At 36.2% G+C, this 13,004-nt stretch overlaps 1 protein-coding gene across 5 annotated transcripts in view; it reads left to right on the top strand.

The window, feature by feature from the left end:
* The first annotated feature begins 7,388 nt into the window (after positions 1-7,388).
* The window catches only part of LOC109103239 (seizure protein 6-like), a 173,999-nt gene continuing 168,383 nt past the window's right edge, over positions 7,389-13,004 (top strand). For 4 of the 5 annotated variants that reach the window (XR_006156566.1, XR_006156565.1, XM_042739537.1 and 1 more), the window contains exon 1: positions 7,391-7,711. Coding sequence is in view for 3 of the 5 variants with exons in the window: in XM_042739537.1 (XP_042595471.1) it covers positions 7,627-7,711 (85 nt within the window). In the remaining 2 variants the exon portion in view is untranslated. Of the gene's footprint in view, positions 7,712-13,004 lie in introns of all 5 variants that reach the window. The other variant, XM_042739539.1, reaches the window with a different exon arrangement.

The following is a 13,004-nucleotide window of genomic DNA, read 5'->3' on the forward strand; positions in this document are numbered from 1 at the left end:
ATTGGCAGCTTTGTCCTAGTCTCTTCAGATAATAGAGATCCGACTGACCCCAGGGGGCAAAGAGCACTTTTTGGGTACAGTCCGAAGCGCTGTCTTCTGTAGAATATGACCACAACATCTGCTGAGCAGGGAAAGAGCATGTCTGGTCCCTTCTCCCCGCGGCACTCCTATCTGCTCTGCTGAGTGTTGCCCTTTAACTTTTGATATGAGGTTTATGTGTCTTGGTGCATTGCCGACTGTAGTGTAAGAAGCTTAGGGTCACTATCTACTCACAGATGTATTGCTTGAATAAATAGGGACTCAGAAGAAAAGCAAAATATAGTCTTCTGACACTGAAATAGAGTAGGCTGGAGTCTGATGGCTTGAGACATACAATCATGTATTGCAGTTTATGTACTCTCTTCCACGCTCTTATTGCAGCCCCAGGGATTTTTGCCTGAATTCATTACTTTCGAATATTCATACATTGAAATTTCTTAAAAAAAAAAAAAAAAAATTCTGATGTTGTTTTAAGCAGGTTCAGAGTGGCAAAGATCTTTTTGTGGAGCTTTTGTACTGTAAGAAAGATAAAGGGATTTTTTGAAGCATGATTTGAAGTCTGTTTCTGCTTGGCGAAGCGAGTTTAGGAATTAATATGTTGAAGTATGGGACCTCTGTCAAACACATGCGTTAGTACTCTATAAAGTTGCAAGGTTCAGGGATTTTTCTTTCGTTTTTGTGCTCTCCATTTAATTTCCTACTCACAGTGTTTTGTTGGACTTTTTTTTTAAGGTGGTCATAAAACGCAGAAATGCCCCTTGCAACAATTTTTCTTTAGGACAGATGTCACCATGGTGCAAGGCTTTCATTTCCCCTCGAGCTAGATGTTTATGCTGTCTCTGCATTTATGTGTGAGACGGAGCATGCAGGTGGACTGCTTGATAGATCCCTGCCCAGCAGGGCTGAGTGGCCGCTGGGTCTGTGGGTACATTTTAACCCGAACCAAGGCTCCACTCCAGAGATCACCTAAGCTGTGGTGACTGGTCAAGCCTCAGTCTGTACTGACATGGCCACTCTGTGACAGAGCATTATAGGAAATACCACAGAACAAAGAATGCTAGTCAAAGGTGATTATGTTTAGATATGCTGCTAAAAATGAGGACATATAAGTGAAGCCTTGAAACATGTTAACGTCCTATACTGTACACTACAAAAGGGGTTAGTAAGTAAAAAGTAACTTAGATATTTCCTTCTACATTAAAAATGACTGTTACTTTACAAATTACTTAAAAAAAAGTAATCTGATTACATAACTTGTGTTACTTGTAATGCGTTACCCCAAACACTGCTCACCAATGCTGCATTTATTTGATCAAAAATACAATAAAAACTGTACTAATGTGAAATAATATTACAATTTTAAATACCCATTTTCTATTTGAATATATAATAACATGTCATTTATTCCTTTGGTGGCAAAGCTGAATTTTCAGCAGCCATTACTCCAGTTCTTCAGAAATCATTATAACATTCTGATTTACTGCTTAAGAAACATTTGAAAACAGTTGTTCTGCTTCAATATTTTTGTGGTTTCTTTTTTTTTTTTTTTTTTGTGTGTGTGTGTGAATAGAAAGAACATATTTTATTTAATTATAATTATAAATGTCTTTTACTATCACTTTACTAATATTTGAACAATATACTGTATGTGAAATTTGTTTAATAGCAATAATTAAGTGCAGATGTATTTGCGATATACATCTATATATTTGTGATATACATCTATCTATCTATCTATCTATCTATCTATCTATCTATCTATCTATCTATCTATCTATCTATCTATCTATGCCTTCTATAAATGTTTCAATAATAAAAAAAAAAAACTATTTTTCAAGACTTTTATAAAATAAAATTCTAATAAAATGAACTAGAATACATATTTAGATAGTAGCCACTGAAATTATAATTTCCATATGTTTTGGATGCGAGTCATTCTATCAGCCTCAGGATCCACAAGACAATAAATGCAGTTTACACAATGCAGATGCACTCAGGCTTGTGTGTCATAAACAATGAGAGAGGCCATTTTCTCATGGCGTAAAGAAAGAACAAATATTCAAAGAATCACACTGTGTATTATAATGCACAAAACAAGGTCTTGAATTGCAAGGTTGTTGTTTGTATTTGGTTTTGTGGCTTTGCCAGATGGCTTGTGTGTGGTATGGGCACCATGAAGAGAAATTTCTGCTTTTTACATGAAATAAACCGAAAGAGTTTGAAAATGTGCTTTTTAAATAATTTAATTTGCTCTCAGACGACTTTCGACAGAAAGATCTGGTGGTCAGGCTTGATGAGACTTGATTGCTCGGTGAACGCAGGCATCTAAGATTGTATAGAACTGTGGTGCATTGACAGTTCGAGATCCTGCTCTCAATTATTTCAGCAAGATCAGAAACACAGATTTCATTAGGGTTGAAGTAGAAAGTATATTATTGCCTTTCTCAGCCTGGCTGATAAAAGGATGATGAAGGTTTTGTTTTTCCAGCATGTCGAGACAAGCTTTGGTGAACAGACATGAAACTAGAAACTATCTGTGTCAGAATAGCTCTCGAGTTGTTCTCTAAATAATTTGATTTGCATCTATTGTATTTTTTTATCTGTGATTTTAGACATTTACAGTTCAGAAAAAGGGAATTGTCAAGCATCTCTCATTCCTTTCGTGTCTGCTTGTCTCCTTTGCAAACTGTAGGAGGTGTTTAAGCTGTTTTCAGACCTTGCCCCTGAATGACAGGGTGATTGGCAGGCAATGAGCAGGCAGGAAATGAGGCCCACATCCTATCTGGGTTGGCTCAGTGGCGTAGAAAAGACTCTTATTAAACTAGTTTAAACCCTGAACTCTCCAATTTGTTTAGCTGTAATCTCGAAAAGCAAGCAAATTCTTTTTGAAAGGAAGATATATTGTTTTGCACCATGAAACAAGTGACCCAATTTAAAACTAAATTACACAAACACAAGTTACTGTACCGTCTTTGAAGCAGACATGCTTTTAACAAAAACAAGCCTGAGCATAATTTCTGGAAGTAGTGTGACTGAGGTCCTGAAATACGGACAAAGTCTGCCATTAGCCTTTTGCAAACAGCAGGCGAAGACAATTACTTCTGAGCAGAGAGAACTCACATTTCGCATTTGTGCTAAATAAGTCACAGGCTGCCCACATTAGTTTGCGCATTTGATGAGTAACTTTCCATTCTGATAAAGCTCACAGTCTCTAGCATGGACATAAAACCCTATTCAACAGTTACGACTAAATATAAACCTCTGAGCTGCTTTGATGCTCCCCTGAAGCCATCCAGAACCCATAAAGCCTGACCTTTTTCTTGTCTTCCAGCTGCGTGCAGCGACCTAGAATTGCTTCCCTTTGATGACCTTAATATTTAATTTGCATGCATTATTGTCCAAAGTGGAGATTAATGTGGGTGTGTTTGACTTTCGAGTTAATTTAGATAAATGCAAAGTGTTGCTGTTCTTGATTTATAGCAGGAGGCAAAATATTAATTTATATGGCTTTTTAATAGTTTTCAGTATATGGACATGACTTTGATTCTTACACGCTTATACAGCAGGTGGGTTTCATTTTTCAACACATGCCTCAAGAGCTTACCATAGCGAATCATATAAATGAAATACTACACTGATAAATCTTTTATATGAATAGAACATGCAAAAGATTCTTACTGCTCTACATTATCTTGCAGTTCTGACAGAATTATTTAGATCATTTTATGTCTGCATGGTAAAATCTTGTGATTCATATGTTATTATGTCTTTTTAATCTGTTATTTTCCCTACCTTCAAATATGCCTACTGCCCTATTATATAGTAGGCAAACATTAGTACATAAAGAGTAGTATGTCCAAATTCACAGTTTTTATTAAACAGTACATAAAAAGAGAAGTGTGTCCAAATTCCCTTTTTTTTTTTTTTTTATAAAATAGTATGTGAAGAGTAGTATATCCGAATTTCCAATTTTTATAAAACAGTACATGCAAACAGTAGTTTTTATGAATTCTCAGTGTTCATAATTAATGTGTGAATGTAGTGCGGATGTAGTATGTCTAAAATTCACTCATACTAAACACATTCATAATGTAGTAGAACATACTTTTTAAACAGTTGTGTAGTAAGTTCTTATTCAGATGTAGTACTCTCTAAGGGTGTGCTTACAATTAGCAGGTTGTGTTAGATTAAAACAAACTTTGGTGCAGTTGCTCTGTTAGTGTGGTGCCATCCTAATCTTGGTGCGCATCAAACAAGCAGATTGTGAGACCCCATGAAAAAGTGTTTTTTGGCCTGCTTCCAAAAGAACTCTGGAGCGGTTCAGCCAATAGGTGTATAAAACAAAGACCAAAGACATCAACCCAAAAACAGGACGTGATGTCACATGTTGTTACCCTAAAGAGGACCGAATCTCAAGCATGGTTCTTTTTATCATAGGAGCTTTGTTGCCCTTTACATTTTGGTACAGGCGTCAGAACTGCTGTCTCATTACAGCAAATATGTGTGCAATGTAGAAATTGCTTGACCTGTTTTGACCCCTTTACACATTTTATAAGTTCTTTGTATGTTATAAACTGGAAAAACTTTTACACTAATAGCTTTTAAACACATACAATGAGTGCATTTAGCCCAGGACACAGCATTGTTGTAAGAGACAAGTAATATAAGCTGTCCAATCAGGTTATGACCATAGATTTGTACCTTATGCTTTGTATATTTAGGTTCAGTGTTAAAAATGACAGTGTGAACGCAAAGCCAACCAAAGGACCAAAAGAACCAAGAGAATCAAACTACAAGAATAAACCACTGTATATGCATATTTTTTCTTCAGTGTAATGCAAGAGAATATATTTTGAAGCATTTTGTGCATAAAATTAAAGTCAGAGGGGTTTGTTGTTGTTTTGGACCCTGTTGAGTTTTATTTTATGGCAAAAACTGTTGAAACTTCTTTAAAATACCTTCTTTTGTGTTGCACAGAAGAAAAAAGTCATACAGGTTTAGAAGGAAATAAGGGTGGTTAAAAGATGCCAGAATTAGAATTTTTGGCTAAAATATAACTTTAAGCACTGACACACAGAGATGATTTAACCTCAGGATACTGGCTGGTAGGCACAGGCAAACTTAATGCTTCAATGAACCCCGGCCCAGTCTAGCTTCAGGGAAATAACCCTGTTCTTGTGAAACATCTGCATTCAAACAGACAGAATACAGTGTAGCTGGTTAAGACTGCACCGCTTCAATCAAGAAATCAATCATTCTCTGCTTGTTAGGTTTGTCTAAATAGGTTGTAAATTCAGCATTCTTTCTTTTGTAGTGTGCAATTATAATTACCAGTTTCAGTCTCGCCACCGCGCTTGGAATAGTAATTATTACACAGAGAGGCAGGGAACATTTCCACATAAACATGAGCAGGCTCAGAGGGAAATGTGGTAGAATGAAAAGGTGATGATGGCTTCCTATAATTCCAATAATGGCCGGCACATGAAGACTGCATTAACATTTGGTGGTTAACGTTCATAACTCTTCGACTCTGCGGCATCACTTAACATTTCTATATTATTGCCACAAAGTCCTCTGTCTCACCTCATGTATATTTCATGAGTGTTGCTCTTTTCCTTACCATTTAGTTCTTTGTGGAGGGCAAATACTGGGAACTGATGAGCAGGTCATTGTATGGGTAATTTTTAGGAGAGGCAACTTTTAAGATTTTCATTTTTTCTTTTTCCTCTCTAGATTCCTTATCTCTATAAATGGAGGCGGTTTGCTCTTAATTAGATGTTTTTATTCGCCAGAATGACCCTTTCCAGAGGGCAAGAATGCAGCAAAACAAAAAATAGTTGTAGCTCTGTTGCAAATAGCTGTGATGTTGCTGTAATTGGAAAGTTATTGTTTAGAGACAGGTCTAACAAGCTGTGTAACCATCAGGTAAATGCTAAAATCAGTTTTCTTACACTTTAAATGTTTCATTAAAAAAGAACATATTTTCAAGGCAAAAATACATTTTTTATAAATATTTCTACTTTAAAAAATGAACATTTAAGATGTTTATTACTCCTCCTGACCTGAACAAAACCTGACTTTTCATAGAAAGGTCAAAATAAATGGATTTTGAGTCTTGAATATAACATGAACCATGTTTTTTTGTAGAATTGCGCAGTTTGACCTAAACTAAACTTGCTGTTCGATAAGAAGGATTAAGTATGTGGTATATATCGTTCAAATGTGTGAGGTCAGTTTTTTTGTGTTTTTGAAAAATTCTTGCAAAGGCTACATTTATTTGACCAAAAACACAGTAAAGACAGTAATATTGGGAGAATTTTTGCAAATAAAATCACTGTTTTCTGTTTGAATATGTAATAAACTTTATTTCATTCCTATAATGAATGCAAAGCTGAATGGCAACTTCTTCAGTGTTAAATGATCCTTCAGAAATCATTCTCATATGCTGTTTGATGTGACAATTATTAATGCCAGTTGTGCTGCTTAATATTTTTGTGGAAACTGTGAGACTGATGATACACGGGGCAACTTTTTGAGCAGTTTTGCTGTGCAACATTTTTGAGCAATGTTGCTTGGGCACTTTCCCACTGAGAATGGGTTACAAATTTCTATCTGGGTACAAATTTCTCACAGGGTCGTTGGCCCTGTGTCTCACCTAGTTGCCCATTGATGGCAACATTGCTCAAAAAGTTGCCCCGTGTATCATCAGCCTGATATGTTTTTGTGTATTATTTGATTAATGGAGAGTTCAAAAGAACAGCATTTGTTTTAGAACATTTTTTTTTTTTTAACTGTAGCTTTTGATCAATTTAGTGCATCCTTGCTGAATAAAAGTGTTAATTTCTTTAATAGAGTAGTATTATGAAACAAGTAAATATATATACCATTCAAAAGTTTAGGCTCAGTAAGATTTTTTTTTTACCCCAAACTTTTGAATGGTATGTGTAAATTTTAAAAGTACTCTTCAATACCCTCTATTGGTTTTCTTATCCCATGAAAATGAAGTGGCTTTTTTATGACAATATTTTATTTTATTAATATTTTTAATTACATTTGTATTTATTATGAAATAAAAAAATAAAACATTTGACAACCTCTTTCACCATATTTCATACATGTTTTTTTTAAATCTATTTTTTACTAGTCCAGTAGGTGTGCACACTAGAGTAACCTTGTTTAATCCAAGCACTTTGGTCTTATAGAGCACAGTCGACCACTTCCTCCTTTCCCTTAGGTTAGCAGTTGAAATGAAATACAAATGGTAATACTCGAGCCATTTAATCGAGGGCACTATTAGATTATGTACGGTACAAACTTTGCGCGAAGCCTGAAGTTGTTCCAGTTGCTGACGCTAGGAGCTGTCCGCGGTACTGAAACAGCTCGACTCAGTCTGAGAGGTGCTGACAGAAATTGAACATTCTCTGGCTCTCCTCCGTTCACAATTACAAATCTGACCAGAGCTCCACGTATCGCGCAGCGACCTCGTTCCTCACGGCGTGGAACGTTTGCGTCCTGCTCCTATTTAATTATTCGGAAAGTGTTTTAGTACAAGGACATATTCTGTGATAGGAGCCCACTGCTGCGAGCATGAACTCGACAAGAAATTACAATCCAAACATGGTCATTCTGATTCTGGCCGTATTTGCTGGCGTGTGGATGGCACGAGGGCAAGGTAAGAATTCATATTTATAATTCTAAACATTTGATACTTGTTCTGCTGTCCACGCGATTAGCGGAAGAGGGTACGCGCAGCTCCACAGACCCCGACGGGTAGACTGATTTCTCACTGTATTGTACATTTGTTTGCGGAGAAAAAACTCCAGCAGATTTGTGTCGAGGAGGTTTATTTAAGACGTTCCACTAATACTTTGGTTGCACGCGAGAAGAAATGTTCTCTCATCACGGATTTCACGACAGATGCACTCGTAAGTCACAAAGTCATCGGCTTAAATTGTGATAAAGCACGCACAGGATGGACAGCACCTTGCCTGACCGTGTGTTTCCTATTAGCTTCACTCTCTTTCGTATTTATTTACAGCGTTGTATAATTTTTATTCGAGCCAGAGTTCTATAAGTTTCAGTCTCTCGTTTTCATTTCCCCATTTTTCTTGTGTAATGGCTCTAAGTTCTCATTCAGTTTAATGTGATGTAAAGTTAGTACACAAGCCAGATATTTGGTTATAGATTAATCTGATCAGTTTTAAATGTGATCATGTATAACAAGCCGAAAAGTTTAAGGTTCAACAGGTTTTTAATTAAGACTAAGAAACATTATTTATTGATTGATTTAGAAGTGAAATATACTTTCAGTGACCTGCACTTTAACAAGTTATTGTAAAATGTATTTTATTTTAAGGTAAATTCTAGCAAGTACACTTATTTAAATCTCTTAGAGAACAATTTAATTTATTGTCACAGAAAGAAAGCAATATAATCACAGAAAGGTGTTTAACTATAAAGCACAGTGTTTGGAACATGAGAAATATGGAGATGACATTTTAAAATTAAATTAGTCTTTTCTAATATAAACTGTAGGCCTGTTTCATCCTGATTTCCTTTACAGAATAAGTGAGTGACATCTTCTGTACATTTGCCATGTTTCATAACTAATATTTGTCACTTAACATAGGGGACTATGTTACATTCTGGCCAGTAATATCTGATGTTGATATTTGACATAAGTTTCTCAGGATTTGCATTAGTTTTGAGGATTATATCAGTACAGAGCTCTACAAGGTTCATGTTCGTCTTTAAAAAATTGATTACAAATCATAGAATACATGTATAATATAACACTAAATGCTAGCCATGAATTTTGCTCACTGAAACCTGCTACAGTCATATTCAAGGCACAGAGTACTCCATGTTGCACTTCATTTTCACTCCAGAAAGCTGTTGTACACTACCTCAGAGCTCTGTGTTGTTTTTAGCTTTTGTCTGACAATTCCCGTCACTCTTTTTTTTTTGTCTAACTGTAAAAGCTCTGCGAGCAATACAAGGGATAATCCAGTGTTATTTGTCATGAGCTGCTCCATGCAGTATACTTCTGAGAGATGCGCAGCACTCATTTTTCTGCGTAAATGTTCTATTCGGTTTCATTTTCCTTTAAAAAGTAAGAATGAGCTGTAATTTGATTGCACGTCAGCCAAATTATGTTTTTTAATCTACACATAATTTCCGTTTTGACGTTTTTCCAATTCAAGAGTACCGTTGCACTTTTACTCACCTGTCACTCGCTGCTGCAGAGAAACTTGCGAAGCAATCATTTCACAAGCCTCTCATCATTCGGGAAGAATCTTTCATTTGCAAATGTGATATGTTTCATAGTTTTAGGTGTCAGAATTTAAATTGCGCTTTATATTTGAGACAGAGTCTTTCCAGCCTGAGTCTGTTGTCTCAGACTCTCAGAATCTTTTGTCTGTACTAATTACATTTTGCACTGTATTGATTACATGTTGGTGATTGGAACATTGACCTTTCTGCTTTGAGAGGTGTATGAGTCAGTGTTTTCCGATCAGTCACCTTCAGGACGGGTGTGATGAGGCTTCAGGGCTGCGCACCGAATGGCTCTTACCTTGAAAAGCACTCTGACTAATGCACAGCTCCATCATTCCACATTGAGCACAGACAGCAGGCTAAAAGCAGGGCCCACCACTCACAAATGGATGATGGGCTATACAAGAAACGCAGGAAGGTCAGTGGGTTAATTTGCTCGGGTCTGTGCTGTCCTTTTGTGATAGATGTAAATACACATTTCATGCATGCACACCAGGAAAGGCAAACAGGAAAAGATGAATGTTAATGTGTAAAAAAATATGTGACTCATGTTACGGTTGTTTTGAACAAGGCAACGGTGCATTAGCAAGTATGAATGTTTTTAAATGAGGTTCACTGGTGTACAGGACAGCCCCCCGGCTCCCTCATGGCATTGTGAGCAAATGATATCTGTTAAATTTGTAATCTGCAGCAGTGTCTACTACATACAGTAGCTGCATAAGCATATATGTATATATGGTGCAAAAGTGTATATGAAATGAATGAATATTGTTTTGCATGAACAAACCGACAGAAATCATGTGTGCTGTTTGTCATGACAGAGCAGCTGGTGTAAAAATGTTGTAGGAACCTTTACCAGCTGCTTTCCTGTAATGCAACGTTACGATTTTAATGGAGCTCCATTCTAGAATCTTTGCTGTGGAATCACTTCTCTCATTTACAGCAGATTTACACTTTGACAGTAACCTATTAATCAAAATATTTGAGCATGGCAATGAAAATGCATAATAAAGATAAAAGAAATAGGGATGTGTGATGTATCTGTACCATAGTTAAAATATGCTGGTTAAAATTACTTAAAAAAGACTGCAATTTTTGTTCTAAAAAAAAAAAATGCCTCTGACATTTTAAACTTGCAAATAATTTACAAGGACAATGGTTGCCTCATTGATCAAATGTGCAAACTTTCATCCTTGTGGTAGCTGTAGTCCATATTCATATTGGTTAATGATTGCTATTGTATATATGTAATACTAAAAATTTAATAGCAATGTTAAATGTAATCTTTAGCCTATCTAAAAAAAGAAACAAATTTTGAAAAACTGTGCATTATGTTTGTTATTTTTTTGTGATGCCTAAATTCTCTCTTCAGATTATTTTTTTTTTTAACTTTCCCTAAATTCCAATCATTAACCTTAAATCTTTATTAAGAAAAAATATTATAGAATTGTATTATCAACCATTTATTGGTTATTGACCATAACATAAAAATCAGCCAGAATTGTATCAGGGAATTGTTGCATCCCTTATAAAAAATAGTATTAAGCCTAATTTGCCCAAAATAACATTAATGTCTAAAACTTTTCTAATTATTGCTTTAAATAAATAAATAAATAAATAAATAAATAAATAAATATTGCAAAATACTATGTATTCATGACATTAGTTTGCAAACCAAAAGTTTATTCACTATTGGTTCCTTCTGACATGTCTTTTGAGTATTGCGATGAGAATGGCAGTTTACGGTTTTGAGAAAAATATGCTAGGAAATTTTCACATTTTGTTGTGTAAAATCAATTCATACCTTCTACAGGAATTTTAAAGTTGCTAGCATGTTTCTATACAATGGAAAGAGTACATACTGAACATACCATAACGTAACAAACTGAATTAAACATGACATTTTGAAATATTACTTCAGTTTTAAAGATACGTATACAAGTATACCTGTTTTATTTACAACTTGAAAAATCTTTTTTTAACGGTGTACAAGTCCCACAACGGTTGTCTCATTCATCAAGCATGTAAACTCAAAATCTTGTAGTAGCTGTAGTGCGTATTTAGTCACTTGTTAGCAAACACAGCGGCATTAAAATCCACATTTGAGGTATGACTGTAGTGCGGAATCGTCTCATAGCAGAGCAAGTATCGTAGCACAGCCGTCTGTGCTCTGGCACTGTGTAAGATCAGACATCCCAGGTCTCCACAGAGAGAATAAGAGTGTCAGTGATGGGTCAACTTAAACACCCAGACGAGATCAGCCCTCGAGGAGGGTGAGTGCCACAACCTGACTCCATTACCTGAAGCACCAGGGGGAGGATTCGGCCACACTTCCTCCCAAAGCAGCTCATCCTGCTCCGATAAGCCATTAGGCTCGCACCCTGTCTTTTAGGATCAAGCAATATCACTCAATCAGCAATTTATCAGTGCCCTTTGTCAGCCCTTGCAGTGCTGGAGAAGAAGGATGGAAGGGGGAGTGATTGTCAGCTTGACCTCTTGACCCCCCCACACACACTCGTTCAGCTGGAGCTATGAGGTTGAGCATCTGCTCTCATAGTCTTTATTACGACCCTGATAAATGAGTCGGCTGCCAGGCTGGATGGCCTCCCACGGCCACTTCTGTAATGCTGACGAATGGTCAGCTGGGACGGCGCTCAGCAGACACTACTGCTGGGAGAAATCTGGACACTGCCAGGGTGCCCCGCCCCCCCGCCGTCAGCACAACTGGCACATATACACCATGGGCGTTTCCTCTGAGGAGGCAAGGGAGGCAGTGCCTCCTTGAAAATTCATAGAGAAAATATCTGTAGTACACAAATAAAATAATTATGAAAATGTAGAATAAAAACGTGTATAAATCAACTAATTTTTATAGCATACGTAACATAAAAACATGAACACTGTGGGTTTGGTGGGGGTAATTGAGAACGAATGGGGAAATGCCTCTTAAGAGGAGGCAGTGCCTCCATTGCACTATGACTGGCCTATTATGCAGTTAATTTGATAAATCCTTTCTTGTTTTCATGCGCATCAGTGTAATGAATAAATATAATGTGAAGACTAATTAAAAAGGAAGTAAACAACTCACCTACATAGATATCATGTAAAAATAAAACTTGAAACGAGTTGAAAACACGATCTGTAAGGGTTTCTTGGTGAGCAGTCAACTTCTTAGTGATCAGCTTCATCTCTGTGTCTGTGACCATCATGACACTTTTTACCTGTCAGTGTTTACTGAGCTTTGATAAATGATGATCCCAAAATACATTGACTATTAAAAGAATATCAGTTCACAAATAAAATAAACATGAAATTAGAATGTCGTTACTGTTTTTATAGTTATTCTTTTGGAATACGTGTAATATGCTTTAATACTAACTTGAAAAGTTTGAAAACCTGGAAAATGGGGCAACATTAAAAGGGATAAATCACTCAAAAATGAACATTTTGTCATCATTTACTGACCCTCATATTGTTCCAAACCTGCATGAATTTCTTTCTTCTGTTGAAACCAAAAGAAGATATTTTGAAGAATGTTGGTAACCAGACAGTTTCTGGGAAAATAATACTATGGAATTCAAAGGCTGTTTGGTTACCAACATTCTTCAAAATATCTTCTTTTGTGTTCATCAACTTGAGGGTGAGTAAATGATGACAGAATTTTCATTTTTGGGTCAATTATCCCTTGA

Source organism: Cyprinus carpio, chromosome B15, assembly GCF_018340385.1.
Source record: "Cyprinus carpio isolate SPL01 chromosome B15, ASM1834038v1, whole genome shotgun sequence".
NCBI lineage: Eukaryota > Metazoa > Chordata > Actinopteri > Cypriniformes > Cyprinidae > Cyprinus > Cyprinus carpio.